This window comes from Crassostrea angulata, chromosome 8 (assembly GCF_025612915.1).
Source record: "Crassostrea angulata isolate pt1a10 chromosome 8, ASM2561291v2, whole genome shotgun sequence".
Classification (NCBI taxonomy): Eukaryota; Metazoa; Mollusca; class Bivalvia; order Ostreida; family Ostreidae; genus Magallana; species Magallana angulata.
This window is the reverse complement of record NC_069118.1, coordinates 48396786-48418189: the sequence shown is the minus strand read 5'-3', so window position 1 is coordinate 48418189 and position 21404 is coordinate 48396786. Positions and strand designations below refer to the sequence as shown.

At 31.6% G+C, this 21404-nt stretch overlaps 1 protein-coding gene, 1 long non-coding RNA gene and 1 pseudogene across 2 annotated transcripts; all 3 read right to left on the bottom strand.

Moving 5' to 3' along the window:
* On the bottom strand, positions 1–2827 carry LOC128158860 (uncharacterized). Its single transcript, XM_052821836.1, has 3 exons — positions 2518–2827; positions 1236–1415; positions 1–221 (listed from the first exon to the last, which is right to left on the bottom strand). The coding sequence occupies exons 1-3, from the start codon at positions 2825–2827 to the stop codon at positions 1–3; spliced, it is 711 nt and encodes a 236-aa protein (XP_052677796.1).
* Positions 2828–6890: 4063 nt separating this feature from the next.
* On the bottom strand, positions 6891–8124 carry LOC128158882 (uncharacterized). Its single transcript, XR_008240055.1, has 3 exons — positions 7984–8124; positions 7464–7643; positions 6891–7333 (listed from the first exon to the last, which is right to left on the bottom strand). It is a non-coding gene; the product is annotated as an uncharacterized LOC128158882 (long non-coding RNA).
* Positions 8125–13085: 4961 nt separating this feature from the next.
* On the bottom strand, positions 13086–20676 carry LOC128158852 (prostaglandin reductase 1-like; annotated as a pseudogene).
* Positions 20677–21404: the final 728 nt, after the last annotated feature.

The following is a 21404-nucleotide window of genomic DNA, read 5'->3' as shown; positions in this document are numbered from 1 at the left end:
CTACATAATGAAACACATGAAATGACTTTTGAAATTTCCTTTTGATACTTCAATTAACGCTGAAAACCGATTGATTGTTCTAATGTAGAGAGCATTTTTTATTGATTTAGGTTCCCCTTCCGTCCAATTAAAGAATGTCATTATTTTCCCAAAGTCGTCAAAGAATTGCGAGTATTCGTTTTGTCTCTTTCCTTGAAGATACAAAGGCTGTTGATAAATATCTAGAAAAAAATACATGGTATTGTTACAGAAGAATGCATTTCAAAAGTCGGTAACTTTTTTTTACTCTAGAGAATACTCAAGATTAAATTTAAACTTAAAAATTAAAAAAAACCCAAAAGCATGTGAGGTGCATGTCTGAGATATTGGAAGATGCTCTCTCTCTCTCTCTCTCTCTCTCTCCCTCTCTCTCTCTTAAAAATAGATAAAATCGTTTAAATACTGCGACAATCAAATTTAAGAATCACTGCCCAAATTAATGCGTAAACCTAACACAAAAGTTTCTCGTTAAAAAGCTTGACTTTATGCCATATTCATTATACTATGTTGTCATTATATTTTCTTATTATCATATTTTATATTTTAATTCTAATGGCTATTAATTGTTTCCCACTTTACGTTTTAGTGAGTACTCAATAAAAAAAAAATCATTATTGCTTGCTAACTAAGGCTGCTCATCAATATGTGAACTTGTTAAAAAAAACCAGTTAGGTTTGCGTACAAGTCTGTTATATAAGGTGCCTTCACGACCTTTTGCATCACTTACGGTAGTCAAACCAGTGATTTTTACTACCAAAGGTCCTTATGCCAAGCTTAAGTTTATCTTTGTGAACGTGGGTTCGTTTTTCCCAACTAAGAGGTTTAGCGGTGCAGCACTGGTAACTTTTGCGATTGTTCTTAGCGGTATAACGTGACTTGTTGGAACTCTCTATCTATATATTTCATATTTTGAATTGCCCCACTTTAAATGTTATCTTATTTATGATCAAATTTGGTGGTGAACATAAATGATTTGATGGAGCTTGGTAAATTGTGGTAAAACGTGGCGACAAATTTTTTTCTTAATTTTCAGATTGTTATTATTTATCATAGAATTTACGAAATCAAAATTGAAATATTTTGTTCTTTGAATTTTTCAAAACATTAACCGTAACGTGCATTTTTTTCTTGCACATGGGTATAACAATACAAAGCGTATAAAATGAAAAAAAAAATTAAACATGTTTCAAAGATACCAATTATATTCTGCAAGAATGAAAGTGCATTGTTCGAGTCGACAAGAAACAGGTGACTTCTGGAATCTTCTTTTCTGCACTCTGAGCTTGCATCGTCACACGTCTTTCCTACAGCGTGATATTTATAGCAGTACAGGTGTGTGGGATTCCAGATATAACCAGGTGTTGTACACTCATGAACTGCAATGTAAATTAAACCTAAAGTTTCCAAGGTTAAGATAACAAATTTAGAAAAAATGATTGCGTGCTTGCACAGTTTAAAAAAAAAAATAACCTTCTATGGACAATCTCTCAATGAAATAAATACTAATTATATTGTAGAACCTAAATTGAAAGTATTTCATTTGATTAATTAAAGTTACCTTTCTGTTAATGATGAAACTGTATGTTACATTTTAATACGTCACATAGATTTAGTCCTCTAAATTATAACTTTGAACAATGAAAATATTTAATTGTGTAACGATACTCGGCTTCAAATTGTAGATTAGTAGATTAAGAACTTTAAGCTAATTTTCCAAAAGAAGACACTTTCAAATAACTTAATATCATCTTTTTCTTGTGTGATTTAAAGGAATTTACTAAAGTTGATTTAAATGGATTTCATTGGTGTTCTGCTTTATTAAAAATGCAAAATTGAAATTAAACGTAATATTTATAATAATATCAAAGCGTTATGTTGATACTTTAAACTTAAAGCAAATTAACATACAGCAAAGGGTTCATACATAAGAGTTTAAAACATGTTCTGTAGGACAAAATAAAACATGGTTTAATTCAGAAAAAGAAAAAAAATTGTTAGTATAATTTACTCAGATTATTTATTGGGGTTCAATAATTAATAAATTAGCGATCATATCTACTTGATGTTTATGAAATATTTATGATTTAGTAATAAAATATTACTCAGTAAAGAAAAAAAATCATTGATGTGAGATGTAAAGTTAGCGTACCTGTATGTATTTCTCATATTATAATATAGAATTCTCTTTTCAAAGAAGATAAATTTAGTCTAAAATTAACCACGGCCATCCAGTCTGCTTAAACTTTTTCCTGACTTAATTATAAACGTGAAAGTAAGTTTTCTCTCACATAAAGTTAATATCTTCAATGTTTCTAATATATTTATCCAAACTGAATGGTAGGATATAAATTATGTTGAGATCTTTCTAATAATTTACATTTTTTTCGTCACAATATTTGACTTTATAAATTAATTAATCAAAATGAAGAAAAAAACCAATTGAACAATATTTCGTCATCTTTCCAATAGAAAACCTACCTTTAGCATAATATATTTCTCCTTCGATGTGTAGAAAATGTAGCCCTGTTTTATGGCGATGTGAGAACTGGTATCCTTTACAAGTTTCTCCTTGCTTTGAGGCGAACACCGACAGACATGACGGAAAAACAATACAAGTGATCAAACATTGCAATAACGGAAGATTTTTGTCAAATAAAGGTGTTATCTCCGGTAAAACATTGTTCATTTCAACAGCTTGCCGAAAAACACTAGATGGGTAACCCTGCAATGCAATTGCACCTGCCTCAAGACAAACAGATAATCTAGAAATAATCAAAAAGAGTTTCATGTTGAAAAAAAATGAAAGAGTGATAGCTTTTGCCTTTTATATACAAAATACGTGTAGTGATCATTAGAGGCACCAAATCAATAGGTTTCTAGTTTGATTTGGCTAAAACATCATTTACTATTGTACGTGCATATCGGTAGTTTGTAGACCCTAAAGCTTTCTGCGTTAAAAAAAATGATGTCAATGGATACAAATATGCTTGAGAATAATATTGCTACAAAAAAATTAACCCCAGAAATGTATGTTATAGAAAATTAATATAACTAATATGTTACCATTCTTTTGATATTGCGAGTTGATCAAAATACGGTCGGGTGTGATTAAAAATATTATAAACTTAAGCCTTTTCGAGCTGAAATCACCTCGTAATACTAAAGGAGTGAGTGATCTTCTTTTTCTTCATTTTTTCAAATGAAAGTTGATTACCTTTTGTGATCTGTTTGTGCACTTCATTCCTAATATTGTGGTGCATAGGGCATGGATCTCGAATTTTAAAAATATACACAAATGTTTTCAAACGACCTTCTGAACACTTATATAAATACCTTTTTTCATCAGAACCATCCCTATCTTTATTTAAGTTAATCTCATTACATTTCGACAGATCGCGACACATATGTATTTGTACGAAAAATATTCAATTAATAATGCCTGAATTAGAACTTCGGCTACTCTTTTCCAAATAAAGTGAACGTTAGTATTGTTTTTAAAGTAAAACATCAATCGTGTAAGTGTTTTTGATCAGCAATCCTATTTCTGAAGGAAACCTAAATTGAAGAAAAAAAGTAAGTCTGACAAACAAGCGGTTCAGAAGAATGAAAGTTTTTTTAATAGAATACGTACACATGTGTATAATAATCTAGTGCTGGGCGATCAAAGACTATTTTGTCGGAGTTCGATTGGAAGTTTCGATCTTGATGAAATCTTCGTTTGATATAAGATGATTTTATATTATTAAAAGAATCTCCATCAGCGAAAATGTTTAATAATGTGTTTTGTCTAATTTTATCTCTAATGGTAGCGTTTAGGTTTTTTTTCTTGTTTGCCTTCAAAATGACGACTTTTATTACACTATATAAAAATGCAGTGCACGTATTTCAAAGAAAATGTGATTTTTGGTATGTTTAATTCACTACTTTCATCAAACAAAAAAAGTTATAATTTCTTTATGGTTTTAAAAAGCACAATATTTCGTAAATGAAATTCTGATTAGATATAACCTTGCCATATATTACTGTGGAATCATTTAAATTCACGGGGACCAATATTCGTGGATTGTTGTGTTTTTGCTTATTGGATGGGATGGTTTTCAGACTCATTTAGTACACTAGATCTTTCAAAATTTGTTTTCGTGGAGGATGTAAATTCGTGTTCGAGGGCTATTCACGAATACTACAAAAATTGAGCCACCACGAATTTTAATGATTTCACGGTATTTATGGAATATTCCATGGAGTTCTACTATTTAATGACTGTAATGGATTTTAATTTTTCAAGTTCAAGATCACGGGGTTAAACTATTGTAAATATCAGAAGATGTCATCTGCAAACATGTGGATTTGTAGAATATCAAACTTAGATTATCGTAAGAAAGGAACCATCTTTCCGAAATTCGAATTCATGCATCAAAAGACATGTTTAAGTATTCTGTGTAAGATGTGTTATACAGTGCTGCTATCCTGAAGGTGACAATGATAGGATAGGATACAGGATGCAGGAAACTTGATAGAAATAATGAAGTCAAACTCCTATCCTATCCTATCCTACCCTTCCCAACCCTACCCCACCCTATCCTATCCTACCATATCTTACCCTATCCTATTCTTTCCTGCATCGTGTAGCCAATCAGATTCAAGTATAAATTTCAGAGTTGTTTTGCGAAACTAATATCAGTTAAGAATTACATTCACAACATAATTTTTTTTTGTAAAACAAAGTAAAAAAAATTAAAATTATTAATTATGTTTTGTATTTACAAAGCGGTAAAGAAAATTGATGTGCGCTTAATTTTTCTATGATACGCTATCCGTGGAAATTATATTATAGGGATAAGAATTTGATTAAAATTTTTGTTTAAGCAATAATTAAAGTTCTTTATTTCCCTTTTAAACATTGTTACAAATGATATCTAATAAAAACAAAACTTTACATTAATCCCTCACCTGTTTGTTTACGTAATTGACTACACTGCATACGATTAAATATAATTGATTCACGGGTAAATAAGATACCTCATTCGGATTAATGTATTAATTAGACGTTTCGATTATTACATTAATCGATAGATTGTTAATAAAATCATCATTTTCCTAAATTTCGTTTTATTTAACTCTTATTCCTAAAAATGGATGGTATGGGACAGGATAGGACAGAATAAAGCTTTTTTGCAGGATAGAATGCAGGATACAGGATAGGATAGGATTGTTTGTCAATTTTCACGATAGCAGCGCTGTATCCTCAATTATTTTTTTAAATCAAGGATTTCGTTTTTAACAAACATATTCTCAATTCGTTTCACTTCATAGACATTGTGATAACATATTAAAGAATTGAACCATTCTTTATCTGTTAATACCAATACCAAAAGACTCAAACTTCAATGTGTTTACTGTTTGCCAATTTATTACCTCCGTTCCTTTTTGGTTAATCAATATCAAGCCACATATCTAGTAAACTACCCGACACATCAATCACACATAAAGTATAAAAACATACTGTGAGCCAACTTTATTCGCGTGGGAAGAATTTTTGCAAGGTTTGCAAGAACTTCATTGTTTCGAATATTTCTCGCTCGGACCATATCTCGCTGCCATATAGCTGTAATTAAAAAAAATTACGGACGAGGCTCGATTGCGAAATTTAGTCGCCACAAACCGGTTCATCTCAGGTAAACCGCCAATTAAAATCGTCGGGAATAATAGTTTGTTTACAGTACACTCAAGTGTGTTTACAAATGAGAAGGGGGGATTCATATAACAAAATGTCCCTAACTGTAGGCGCCTCTGACTTGTATAAGAAGGTGATGTAGCGTCATGATTTTAGCTCGAGGAGTAATGTAAATATTAAGTCCCCCAACCCCCCACCCCCTAAATAAACAAAGAAAAACTGTTAAAACAATTCTAGCAGTCGTTGATTGTAAAAAGTTTTTTGTATTATATTTTTTGTAAATCGGATAAAATATGCGTAGATTTTTCCAGTTTTATTGTAATATGGAGAGAGAGAGAGAGAGAGAGAGATAGAGAGAGAGAGAGAGAGAGAGTCTTTTTATCTTCCCACTTATATCACTATATATTTGATAACTTAAAATTATTATATTGATCTGCTTTAATTGGTATTTGATGTATTAATTAAATATATTACACATATACGCAAACATCAAATATTCATGCATGCAAAATGTTAGTTCTTTGCTTTTTAAGTATTATACATGGAAATTTCATTAACACTGTGGAGTACCATTATTTGAAGTCTCCCTATGCCAAAATGGACTATTTTTTTTAAAAATTTTTAGTTGGGCTTTGCTGATAGCATGGTACTGGTTGTATGCAGGCAAATCGCCAATGTAACTATAAATAGCACAACTCCAAAAGTAAACAAAAAAACCAAACAGCGTCAAGTAAAAGCTTCCGGTATACCAAATAGTTACACAAAGAGCCAGGTTTTGTCAAAAGTGTTGGCATTTTCAGTCTTTACTACACAATTTGCATAAAGACACACCAAAAGAGCCCGGCTTTCAGTACTTCAGTACTTTGATTTATGATACGACTTCTTTTATTATCTTTAGTTTAAAAAGTTAGGCTTCCGCAGCTCACATGAAATACATACAAAAATAATAATTATCATGTTTAGTAAACTTGTTTTACTAGCACGTAGAATACAAAGCATGGAATCATATTAAACAATGTTAATCAGATAATGTATTTATTTTCCTTTCATTTAAATAAATCAATTTTGTACAAATAATATCTAAGTTTCTACATTGTTTGTGTTGTTATAATTAAATATATTATAATTCAGAATCTAATGTCTATTTCATGTAAATAAAAGTGATCTACAGCGCAGGTTTGGTGTATTATAATATTCATTTTTAAATACAAAAATATCAGTATCAAGCATAAAGCGATTTATACAAATATGTATATACACGTATGTCTTATGATGATAAGTACTGTTATAATAAAAAAAAACCTGATGATTCCTAATTATTCTAAATATTATTTTTTATTTTGAGTATAACTTCAACGTAGTAAGGGTGTTTTTCATCGCAGTCTTTGAATAAAACATGTTACATAATGAAACAAATGAAATGTTTATAAGTTGAGCCAGTTGATACTTCCATAAGTGCAGAATTTTCAGCAGTTGTGCGTATGTAAACATCTCTGTCACGTGTTGAAGGCTCATTTTCTTTCCAATTAAAAAAAGTGATATTTCTTCCAAAGTCGTCCAGGAATGGAGAAGACCCGTCTTTTCTTTTTCCTTGTAGGTACATAATTGTTTCATAAAGGTCTTAAAAAAACAATAAGACAAAAGTTTGTTCTTTTTGGTCTTTGATTATTACAATGTAAGATGATTAAAAAACACAAGAGATTAAGAAATCAAGAGAACAAAAATATTTGCAATAAAATCTTGTTAATACCAATTATGTACTGCAAGAATTCAAGCGCGTTTTCTGAGTCGACAAGAAAAAGATGACTTCTTGGGTCTTCCATATAGCATCGGTTAATGGCCCCACTGGGAATTCTCCACTTAGTATGGTACTTATAGCAGTATTCGTGTGTTGAATTCCAGGTATAACCAGTTGTTAAACAATTGTGCTCTGCAATACATTAGAATAAAAGTAAAAATTGAAGTCAAATATTTGAATTAGGCTATTTGTTGAATATTATCAGGCACCATTCCTTGACCTAAAATAAAACAACGCTATGATATAAAAAGCTTGCATGATTGCTTAAAATTTATGAATAAAACAATTCAAAACACTACTTTAGAAACTTCTATTAACAGAACGTATTCCCGATTCTATGCCGTGCAAGAAATACAATAATTTTGTTATGAATTATACATATTGAATTAAATCAAGTAATGGACCATAAGTAAATATGCGATTATACATTATCAATTAAAGTCAGATAAAAATCATTTCCCGAAAAGCTCACCTTTGTAGTAATACGTTTCGCCTTCGGCACGGAGAAACCCTACTCCGTTTAGATGACGATGGGATAATTGATATCCTCTGCAAGATCCTCTCTTTGCGAAAAACACGGATAAACAGGGCAATAAGGTCACACAAAGAGACATACATTGCAGCAAGGAAACTTTCTCCTTAAACAGAGGATCCGTGTCGGGAATGATATTGTTCATGTTCGGAACCTGCGAAAAAGTATTTTGTAAAAGATTTGGTTCCGCAAATGTAAATATGATGAGACACGTACATGTACATGTAGAAATACTGACGATTCTAGTAAAGAAATTCATGTTGAAATGAAGTCACAAAAGAAATCGTCTAAACACTTATCTTAAAAAGCATAGGAACTGATCGATTCATCATTGATGCTGAAAGTTTAAGATCGATTTAGTTATTTTATCCAATCATTAAAACACAGTTTGGATTTGTAAGATAATATGGATACATAATGATAAGACAAAATGACTGTGCAGAAAGCACCGCTGAGGTCAATGTACTCTAAAAATGATCTCGGCCATCCAAAGGCAGTTTTCGAGCAGATTTTTGAAAAAAAATATATTGAGAGCTATAACATCTTTTCTTTTTTTTCAAGCATGCAATTATGGCATTTTTAATTTCAAATACATGTACTTAGTAAGCACAACTAATTACACCCTCAATATACATGTATAACAAAAAGACAATGAGCCATATCGCTCACCTGTGCAACAATCTGCATGATAAAATCAGCTTAATGAAGTCATAACAATGTAGTATAATACATCTGCATGTAGATCCTCCATAAATAAAAATCCATCCCCTCAGATATTCTTATGTTTATAATCAAATTTTTTCTTTAACAGGATGATTTTGGAGTCATATGACATGTTGAGCATAGCAGTTCTCAAATATATATCCTAAACAATTGTTTGTATATGGCATTTAAACCTACATCAAACTCTGAACCCCTTGTGAGGCCCAAGAATCATCCAGGTGCCAAAGTCAAAATTATTCTAAAGAATTGGCAATATGTCAAAATTCTATAACATTTCAGTTTTTGTGAATAATTAAAATGTTTTCCTTTAGTTTGTACTACTCTTTCAGAATTTTTTTTTTTTTTTTTTTTTTTTTTTTTTTTAGTAGAGAGCTATAACATCAATGTTACTTCACACACAGCCTTTTTCTTTAAAAGTAACAACGATATGTGTTTCCAATTTAGAATATCATTTGAAATAAATAAGACTATTTTTGGAGATCATATTTCTCAAAAATTTGAAAATAAATCACACAATTTTATCAAAGCGATACATCACCTTTAATCTTACTTATTATTGCAAAAGTAGATAACTGAAGATACTGCTGTAATCACAATGTGATCATTGTGTATTGTACTCAAACTACTACCCGTATCATGCAATCACATCTTGCACTGGAAAAAACCAAAGTAACAAAATAAACAAATCCAATATTAGGGCAATAACAAGAAACTATGTTTTGTATTTCAATTTTGGATATTTTATTCTCAATTTACATTCTTTATCAGGAATCTTTGTGTACAGGTTTAATAATTATTCATATTTAAAGCTTGAATATTACGATTTTTTTTACCACATTAAAAGGACTAAAACCAGAAAGTCGTCTCTGTCTCTTAACTTAGTCTTGGCGTAATCAAAGGCCACAATAATTGCCTTTTTTAAATAATTCATTTTTTCTCTATTTGTTCTATTTATACAATCCTCTAAAATTTAGCATAGAACTGCGTGCTTTGACATTGTGACGGCGCCGCATGACTTCACAAGTTTTCCTTTTAAAGGGGCATGGTCAAGTTCGATTTTTTGTTTTTAATATCAACAATGCTCTAGGAATGCATTTCTAGTAATCAAATGAAATTTGAGGGTCAGTCGTTGAGTTATAAGCAAGGTACAGCGCTCACAGTTCTTTGTCATTTAAACAAGGATCGTGCCCTGTTTTTGTTTACAAAGGTTCAATATAGCAGTAAAAATCTTTTTCAAGCTGATTAGTCTATCTTCTTATTAATTCGAAGTATCAACAAACAGTTCCTAACGTTTAACACATTCAGTTTGGGTCAAATATTCACATTTTCACTTCAACATTTAAAATGTAAACAAAAGCTTTGTTTACTTAGCAAAGAATTGTAAGCTCTGTAACTCGCTCATAACTAAACAAATAACACTCAAATTTTGGTTGCCTTTTAAGAATGCCTTACTGAAGCAATGTTAAAATTAAAATCGGAAAAATAATTTTTGACCCAAATCGTGACCATGCCCCTTTAAAGGAACGATCAGCATGTAATATCATTGGTCAGTCCTGTTTATGTAATGCGAATGCATTACATACATGCAACAAAAATAATAGAAAAGATATAAAGCACAGTGGCTGTTCTATTAATTTTCAAATTAGAAAGGCAGGAAAAAGCTTAAAAGTCTATTTTTAGTAGGTGAAGTATACATCCGATTAGTATTCTTACGCATATGTAAAGAAAAACGTGATATAAATTATTTTGTATGTAACTGAGTGCATATATAAATCTTTTACTTTCAAGGCAAACGCATAAGAGTAACGTTTTAGTAATCTAGTAGTAATCTAGTAGTAATAAGAAATCAATTGAGGTTGTCATTGCATTGAAAACAAAGTAGTGCAAGGCGCAATGCGTGCGCATTTAAATTGTAAAATTTGCCGGATGCCTTATATGGACACAACTGTGATCGGCCGAAGCCGATCAGAAAATGTCACTTCCTGAAATCAAAGATTGCTCTAATGGACAATTACCTGATCCTTCTGCCTCCTTAATCTCAAACTTATGGATTTACAGCGATATTGATTATAGTGTATGAGATTACAAAATTTCCATCGATTTAGAGTATCTATTATAAAAATTTAAAACGATTTGAAATTGTTAAAAAAAAATTTAATGCCGTAACATCACATCAAAAGAAAAATGGTAAGCAATTGCTTTTGATTTTTATTTGTTTTTTTTTCATTAAAAAATGTAGCAAAGAAGAAAACAGATTAATATTTTAAAGAAAAGTTTCTTAAAAAAAAAACTACTCCTAAAATGAAGACCTAAAGAATGCCTATGTGATTTCTTTCGCAATTCCGCAATTCGCAATTCAGTAGTGACGTCTTAAAGTTTACTGTTTTTTCCCCTAAAATCTGAAGACTTTAACTCCTACGCATTAGCAATCAAAGAGGCATTTGGAATAAATACAAAAATACCAACAGACTCTCTTCAAGCGTTTATTTATGAAAGTGAGGGTGCTTCTACAGTTGGATTGAAACTTGATTATTTTTAAGTACAATCCTATGATATTCCTTTTACCTTTGAAATTAAAATATCTTTTTTCGAAATATAAACGCAATACTTTTTAGCTAAATTTGAACAAAATTTATTTTTTGTTATTTAAAAAAAATGGTTTAACATGCTTTTCATCTTTTTACAGACATTAAGTAAATTACAAGAATAATTCAGATTTTATTTTTTGGTGATTTTGGTTTTTTGTATATCGGCATGCTTTCCATATGGAGATTCTAGCAGAAATACCATTGAAATTGTACTTTTTGACCATCTCATAATGTCATTTATGCATGTAAAATCGGTTAGGGGTGTTGATTTATCATTGAAATAAACATACTATAGATTTTGAAAAGTTTGATGTTTTGGCAATGAATAAGCATCAAAATGTTTATTTGAACACACTGTTGTAATATCACCAAGAGATTGATGGTTTAAATTAAGATGCTTGTATCTATTTCATCAGGGTTTTTTTTTAATTTATTTACAGTTCGCAAAAATAGTTGAATTATTTAAAATATGGTTTTTGAATCATTGTATCATTCAGGCAACAAATTAATAGTTCTCTGTGCATTATGCTGTTAGTTTTATTCTTAAAGTCAAAAATATACTCGTCTCTTTTAATTGGTCTTATAATTTATGATTAAAGACAAGTTCAGTTTTCCTTTTCTTAAATCCATATGTTTGGCAAGAGGAATAAGACAGCACAATTCAAATATATATAGTATAAATAAATATATAGTATATAAATAATATAGTATATAAAGCTAAAAAAAGGAAACACAAGGTCGTTAAATCATTCTTGCTATTAAGTAACCCTGAAGATTATTATAGGCATGACTGCATATCACAATCCATTGTTATTGAAGTCCAATCCCGTGTTAAGGTATCACATATTTCTATCTCATTTGAACTAACACCATTCAATCCAGACTGCTCGTTGTTACGTCTAAGCCCTTGATTTAGTCACTTTTTGGAAAAGAACGCAAAATAAATACACTGTAAGAGATTGCTTTTAAATCCAAAAAAAACAATAAAAAAAAAATCAAGAATAAAATCTAAGTAAAAGTCTAGACTGATCTGAATTTTGTGCTATGTCAAGTAAATTCACATTAACTCTGGCATTTTGCAAATTCGACATAAAATAGAACATCTTAGAACTGAAAGTAATGGAAGATAGGCCACTCAGACAGAGCAATCCCGATGTTTCTTTTTTTTTATTCTTTCTGCTGACAACCAGGTAACACTTGTGGAAGAAAATAAATTGTCAAAGATATTTACTTTAAAGGTAAACCCAATTGAATATCGATTCGTCGGCGAGGTTTTCTGGTTGATGTCTTGTTTGCATACTGCGATAAACTTGCGACATTCTCGTAAAGATGGATATTTCAAAATGGAGCGCTTATTATCCGTTCGACTCAGAAAAGAAATTTATTAAATATCTTCAAAAGGAATTAATTTCATGATCTTTGTTTACAACAGTGAGGTGTCGCTAGATTATAGTTAAGTGTCGCTAGATCATAGTCAATGTGATATGATTGGTTTTAAAGATTTGTTGAATTTCGAATTTCGTTTTTCGAGTCTCGAATAAGCTTTATTAACTATTGCTAGAACAAGATATATTTAAATACGCTTTTGAATAGTTAGGAATTGAGTCCGATTTCGCACTGAATGCTAATTAAAAAAAATATCCAATAAATGAATAAAATCCAAAACAAAAACAAACAAATTAACAACCAAACAAAACTTTCCAGATAGAAGAAGCATTAAATGGAGTGAACAACTGGACATTGAATATTTATTACGTCATTTACAATTCATAATCAAAAAAAACAAACTATTGTACCTGTACAATATTATTTTAAAAACAAATGTCTCATCACATTTTTATAATAGCTTTTCCGGTGTTGCGTCCTTCAAATAAACCCATAAAAGCATCAGGCATCTTTTCAAATCCTTCCGTCACATGTTCTTTGTATTTAATTTTGCCCTGAAAGGGAATACACAGGACACATGTATATTTCTTTCGCTGTAATATCAATGTGTGAATAAAAAGGGCTAGATGGCTGCAGGTTATGTAAATTTTTCTTTTAACAAATTATTAATTGATCGCAAAAAATATTTTAGTAAAACTCCCCAAATAACTGTTCATGTACATCAGTGTGTTAGATAAAAGAAACAGTAGAATCGTCTCCTATGGGAATTTGAGTCTGACATCTTCATGATTATTTCGTGCAGTTCATGATTTTTCTTAGGTCGCTTTAGGTTTCGACCAAACGATAAACGGGGTGTGTAGATTTCAGTTATGAATATAATAATCTTTAAATGTATTACTGGAGCTTGCATGTGGCCTTCGTTTTTAATTAAACAGTGTTATTTAAGGGCAAACACTTGGTGCGGGTATTACTGTCTAATGACAGCATCTAGTTAAAATTGCGAATGCCGAATTTTTTCCATAGTTTGATATAGTTTAAATCTGTCAGAAAAATAAAATGTCTGGCTGTAAATCTTAAGGTCAATCTGATAGATACTATTTGTTAAGTCTAAACTACAGTGCTCATGAATTCATGAATGAAACGAATACAGATTGAAATTATTAATTCATTAAAAAACTAATTATTAAGATTTTATGCTTAAACTTATTTTTGTTTGCATTAATTTTAAAAGCCGTTTCATCTTCCCCAACACCCTGAAACTTTAAGATATTTTTTTCAAATCTTAGATTAAGATAAAAATCAAAACAGCTTAAGAAGTCTTAAGTTATATCAGCATTCAAATAGACATGATTTCTTGCAAAAATAAGAAGATTTTTAGTTCTTTTTTAATTTTGCGCATCCATTTCTATCCTAAGAAGTTATTGAAAATAAAGGACATGTTTCCATAATGTATTCAAGTGTAATGATATGTTTTTTAGTCCAAGGGCCTTTGAACATTGTGTTTGTATATTTCCTAGATACATGCAAATGTGTCTATTCCCGGGACTCGGTACATTTCAATTTCCAAGCCAGCATTATGAAAGTCACTGTTTTCAGCTAAGCTATTGTTGTATTCACAAACAGGTAAAATATGCACATTTTTCATCACTTGCCATCATTTAACAGAGCACCTTTAACTACATTAGATATTCGCGTTGCTTGAATATTATCACAAAAGCGTTACAATTTCGAAATGGGTTTTTGTAACATTACTAGCATACTCATAAAACCATATTGTTAGTGAAGTGAAGGATGAATAAAACATCATCACAAAATAGCTGACTTTGATCGAAACGACATTTTGTTTTTAATTTATCAAAAGAATGTTATCGACAGCAACATTTACTGCATAGCCGAGTGGATAGTGTCGGGCTTGTGGTCCGTACATCCCGAGTTCGAACCCCGCAGGGGCTTTTGTTGTTACTTACTGCATTAATTTTTTTTACATATTTATTTTTTTTATTCCCAACTTGCAAATTTTTGCTTATTTGACATATGTACAGTTTATTTATCATTATATCTTTCATAATCAAACAATTTACTGTTAATCTGAGTGACTTTTTTCTGGTGTGTTATTCCACCTTAAACAACCTCACCTCTTTAATCCATTGGCGCATGGCAGTTCCCCTTCTTCCCACCTTGAATACCACCTTAACACGATGAATCCCTCTACTCTTAGCTGGGACTTCAGTATGCTAAAGAAAGGCAGTGGTCCTATTCAAATCAAAGAAACAATTTTAATACTTAATTAAATATTTAAATTGATCATGCTCTGCATTGAATGCAAAAAACCCAGCGTCTATATATCACGTGATTTGATCCTCTTTCAGCGCTCATAAGAATGAATATTTGAATATTAAATGAATACATATTGATTTAAAAAATGGTCTGATTAGTTGATAGTCAAATAATCTCCGAGGAAATACGTCTATACATTTTTCTATATATTTAAACAAATGTGTCTTACAGTTGAGAAAAGAGTACAAATGGAAATTTAAACGATATTTTGCTGTTTGGTATATGTACAGTTAATGCAGACATTTATCAATATGGTCGGCGCATTTTAACAGAAGAGAGGTAACTCGTGCAGTGATACACTAACCTGTTGGTACACTGGTGTCGTTATAATTGGAAATGGAGCCACAAATTGAAACTCTACCAAATGTCTTCATATGAGTGAGGACCTTAACAGTAAACATACCACCGACCTGAAAAAAAGATAAATAAACTACTAGTATTCTAATTAAAATTTAATATTAACTCAATTAAAATTGTAATCAAGGATTAATTTATAGGAAAATCCAAGTTTAGGATTCTGACATTAGATATATTGAGGTTTATGTACAATCTGATTAACATTCAATCTTCGATCCCCTTTTTTTTGCATTGTCGCTATACGAGGATCAGATAGAGGGTATGAATTTTTGACATCTATCTTAAAAACACGGTGATAAAAATACGTACAATGGACTTAGTTTTAAAAATAATGAGGGAAACCACACAAATGTTTGATACGGAAATAAAACTGATTTATCGTATAGACCTGTTACTTAAAGAGCAACTATAAAAATACCTATCAAGTAAATAAGACCAAGTTTTTATACTAAGTAACATTAAGAACTTGGTTTTCTTTCAAGTAAACACGGAAATGCATTTACCGTTGAGTAATTTGATAAAGCGTATTGAATTTAAAAAAAAACACTTTTTCGGCTGCAAACTTAACGCGTTTTGAATTTATTGAATTGAAAAGATACACAATAACATATAAAGACAACGAGGACCCGAACAGTCCCTTAAATCATACATTATCAAAGTAGCAGTCGACGCTGTTGTCAGGAGCAGCTTCCTTCAGAGCCGTGTCGACATCTGTTTTCTTGTAGTTGTAGGCAAAGTCAAAGCCCAGTTCTTCCTTGATCCACTTACATTTCTCCTCAGTTCCGGCGAATCCAATCACTTTGCATCCCTGAAGAAAACAAAGATAAGGGGGTTGCATTCATTAAAATGAATCAACGAGTGTCGGAATAAAAATGATAAACAAGGTATATTGTAAATCATTTAAATTCGCGATGAACAATTTTCGTGAATGGTATTTTTGGCGTTTTTTTTTATGTTGAAAGTGTTTGGAAACAATACTTTTTAGAATAAAAATTTATTAGTCTTTTTTTATTCTGAATTTGATTTTATGGTATTGCTTACATCATGAAATTTTAGAAAATTGAGCCTTCACGAGTTTTAATGATTTTACTGACACGTGACCTTTATTTTTGCGATCTGTCCCACCAAGCTCCCGACCGCCCCCGCGGCACCGCTAACCACCACTGTCTCACCTGTTTTCGGTTGGCAGAGTTCCAAAAAGCCAAAATAAGCCGTCATGCTGCAACGAAATAAATAACAATTCTATGTACATTGATATGCACTGAATTTTATTTAAACACGTACATGTATTAATTCAACATATAAGAATGAAAATAATCCTAAATGTTTAAGCATCAATGTTTGAGACGTACTTGCTTTCATATTTACTACAAAAATCGTATGCACCTTCAAAAAATTGAGATATCTAACAAACAAGTGTACCACGTCACTTGTATACTAAGATTTGTTTGGAAGGCTGGATTTGTCTTTGCTGCAAATTGCATTGATTATATGGCAAGACACGGTGAGAAGAAATCGATGTATTTTTAATGTTGTTATGATTATATCAATTGTAGAATTAAATAATTACTCTTTTTACCCAGGCATACCCATGGCTCCCAGCATGAGAGACAAGGGGAGGTCACCCATTTCTGCTGAGCGGGAGATCTCTTTCTCGGCGTCTTTTACCAAAGTGTGCGTGCGCCATCCTGCACGCATGCGTACGATCGAACCCACGGGGTATTTGGCGTTCTTGCTGACAATTACCCTACCAAAAAATGTCATAAGAGCTGAAAATCCCACACATCTATTTTACGATCAAATAGTTACTTGAAAGTTACTTTTATTTTCTTTCTTTTTTTTAAACTTTAACATACCATTGCCACTCTATGTAAAGCTTTTTCTTATTTTTCTGATAGAAAGTAAGATTTAATTCAATGCATGGTTTTTCTGTGATATAACTACTTGCTTGTCTGATTTATTGCTTGAAGTATTTTGATCACACATTTTGCATACTTTGCGATTTGCTCTCCGAAAAGTGTATTGCCTACAGCATTTCCGGTCTCAGCTCCAACTCTGTAGAAAATTTAAGTAAATAAAATAAGTAAAAGAAACATATAGTTCCAGAAGATATTATGTTATTAGCAAACTATATTCAGTGTTCTACACAAGACAATAGTTTAATGTATTACTAAGAGATGCCGTGAAATCTAGTTATGAAAAAGTTTGAACTCTACTGAAACTGTAACATGACTGACTGTTTAAAGATTTTGATATTGCAAATAAATAATACTATACTAAAACTCCTGTGTAAAACCATAAAAAAAATCACTATAATGTGTTGTAAAAACAAAAAAACCCTAAATACATTTATATATTTTTACACATATTGGTTAATCTTTTGGCTTGATGACAACATATTAATATCAAATACACACCACGAGGAACGATGTCAGTTTAACGTTAAGAAAATCACCTCATGTATGGATCAACAGTCAAATAAACTGCTTCGCACAACAGCTCTGAAATAAAAGGTATAAATAATAATTAATTAAATCAGCCTGCACCTACTCTGTCTGTCTGTCTGTCTGTCTGTCTGTCTGTCACTGTCTCTCTCTCTCTCTTTGTGTCTCCCTCTCACTGTTCCTGTCTGTCTGTATCTCTCTCTCAAGTTAAAGAGTCCAATAATTTTAAGAAACACAATATTATGCATTAATAGTACTACCTGATTTTGCGTTATCGTTAAAGCTTCTTCTAAATTGTTATTATTCTATTTATTTCAACTTTGAGCAATAAGCTCATCAGCAGTAAACACAAGTACATGTATTAACATATGCGAGACACGCAAAATGCAAAGCCAGTAGGCTTCAGAGTCTCTGCAGAGCGTGCACTCTCGCTATGGAGAACAACATACAACTTTTATATATGTTTACATCATATAAAATATTTTCTTTCATTTCTGGCAATGTTTTTATACCTTCCAGACTCAATTGCTAATGAATGAGATTCGAATCTATACTTTGTAATGCATCTTCTAAATTTCTTAGGTATAGGTTTGAGTATAAATAGGACTGCATGCAAAAATTATCTATCAAATGTGAAAAATATAACATTTTGGAGAGTTATTGATAACAGCATACAATTCCTGACAATAAACATCTATTATTCTTTTCTTTATAATTGGAAAATGTTTTTGGAACACAAGGTATTCTTGGTGTTCCCATAATTCACCAAGACCAATACTATACAATTCTGATCTACAAAATGCGGCCCAATTGGAGCATGACCTTTTGGCTTGACAGTCTATGGTAATGGTAGTCTAAGGCAATTCTGACTAGATTATGTTTAATAGATACACATAAACATATTAATTAAAGCAATAAAGGAAATCAAACCAACCGAAAAAAGAAAAAAAAGAAGAGAATAATGAGAGACTTGGTCGTTAACACGATATACATACTTAACGTCTTAAATGTTCGATTATATGTATTTGCAAATAAATTCTGTAAACGAACTATATATTTGTACTTTGTATTTTAAATCACAGGGGCCAAGCCCGTTTTAACATTAATTTCAATGTAACCATAAATAAAGAAAGGGGTCGAACTCTGACCCAGATAAAAAACTACCAGCTCGCTTCAAAAGCCTAATAAATCAATTATTTTTTACAACACTTGCAATATGCATGTATTTTCCAGAAAAATAATGTCTAAGATACACTCACGCCGAATTTCAAGTTGATGGGTCTTAAAATAGCGGAGATATACGTCATTATTCTCTCGAATTCGCCAGTTTATTTTTACTCGGACATTTACCGGTCCAGGGCTCACGATGGGATTTTGCCTCTGACAACAGCAGTATTGCAACAAGTCGAGAAACATTCGCACTAATCTTTTAAAATCTCACATCAAGCGCACGCTACTTACATCCTTAAATTCCGATAAAATTCCGTAAATACTCTCCAAACTGAACTTTTATTCTGCAGCCACATTGACTTCTGACAGGGTCAGCCATTTTGACGTCTTCGATAAATACTGATTCTGATTGGACCATCAGGAATATTGACCAATGAAATTGAGTTTAACATTTTTTTATCACAATGGCCGGTCTGGTCAGAAGTTGATGTGACTGCAGAATAAAAGTTAAGTTTGGAGAGTATTTACGGAATTTTATCGGAATTTAAGGATGTAAGTAGCGTGCGCTTGATGTGAGATTTTAAAAGATTAGAGCGAATGTTTCTCGACTTGTTGCAATACTGCTGTTGTCAGAGGCAAAATCCCATCGTGAGCCCTGGACCGGTAAATGTCCGAGTAAAAATAAACTGGCGAATTCGAGAGAATAATGACGTATATCTCCGCTATTTTAAGACCCATCAACTTGAAATTCGGCATGAGTGTATCTTAGACATTATTTTTCTGAAAAATACACGCATATTGCAAGTGTTGTAAAAAATAATTGATTTATTAGGCTTTTGAAGCGAGCTGGTAGTTTTTTATCTGGGTCAGAGTTCGACCCCTTTCTTTATTTATGGTTACATTGAAATTAATGTTAAAACGGGCTTGGCCCCTGTGTTTTAAATAGCGCTTTTGGGGCAATCTGGCTTTCGCTTTATCAAAAACATCGCTAAATGCCATGCATATATGTATCAGAATAGTCAATTCCAGCAACACGCTAATATAAATCCCCGCCAATTAACTGGTTCAAAAACTAATTTCCGCCAAATATCATGCACGCAAATTACAATACGTTTACATTATACTACATGCTTTTTTATAACAGCTATATCAACAGAATACGAATGGTATTCCCTTCTCAAAAACTGCACAATTATAATGAACAATCCATTGCGTTTTTTACGATTCAAGTTTTTTTTTATGGTATCACCTTATGAATAGCGAGTGTGGGCACTTAGGTTGATTTAGGACAAGCGTTATCGTTTTGTTTGCTCAGCCCGATTGTCAACATTTAGAACATGCACGTGTCTGAAAATCGATAGATAATTGTTAACAAACTTGTCAATTCAGTGGAAATAAACCTACCTCCATCATTCAATTTTTCTGGAATATCTTCCTTAACAAGCTTGAAGTTATCAGGGGTGACTTTTCCGATGAATGGTTTCGCCAACGTCCACTTCTTGCATAGAACCATCTTTTTTCTGTTGTCGGTGGTATGTAAAGCAGATATACTTGGGCACGACGCACGAGAAATCACAGCAAGATTAAGATAACCGCTATATCAAACCGACCACCTTTAAATAACAAACCTGCTCAGGTGACATTCCGTAGTGGCTTTAGATATCCTGGGGCATTTCTTAGGACAATGGAATATTACTGTTTACTGAAACTTTAGACGGAAATGCTAGGAGTTTTTGAGGATACTGGAAGATTTATGATGAGGACTGGGTCATTACATGTTTAATTGTAAAAATCTATTATTTGTAGAGGAGAAATAAGCCCAGACATCGTTAAAAGAATTAAAAATAATATATACTCATTTACATGAATATAGAGAAATTGTTTAAAATAACTCAAATTTAATGTAGGATAGATCATTATATAACACTCATTTAATAAGTTAGAATACAAAGCAATGGAAGGAAGAAAAGTTTGACTTGGTTGTATATTAACTACTAAACATATCATACTTTTACAAGAGTGAAATTTTAAAAAAATTCTGTCAAATAAAATTCCTCGCACTTGCTGAAATGCCCAGTGAAAAAAATTCGATTCCTTCCGATCGAATTCATCAATTTTATAACAGCATTTCAAATTAAAATATGCAAAAAAAAAAAAAAAAATAAAAAGAAGAGTGACGGAGGAGGCAGAAGGGATTGATTTGAGAAGAAAGGGGGATGGGGCATGATTTGTTACCTTTTGACAGTGATCCTTTTTTGTTATTCTTATATAGGAACATCGTCATGTTTCGTTTTTTAGTGGTATTCTAAAACATTGACAATGAAAGTGGACATTCTTACAACCCTTCAACCTTCCT

What these genes read in the sequence shown, in the direction of transcription:
- LOC128158860 (XM_052821836.1), bottom strand. Translation starts at nt 2,827, where the DNA reads ATGAAACTCTTTTTGATTATTTCTAGATTATCTGTTTGTCTTGAGGCA. An exon ending in AGAAATATATTATGCTAAAG is followed by an intron (nt 1,416 to 2,517) that starts GTAGGTTTTCTA and finishes TTTACATTGCAG; the next exon opens with TTCATGAGTGTACAACACCT. An exon ending in ATTCTTGCAGAATATAATTG is followed by an intron (nt 222 to 1,235) that starts GTATCTTTGAAA and finishes ATTTTTTTCTAG; the next exon opens with ATATTTATCAACAGCCTTTG.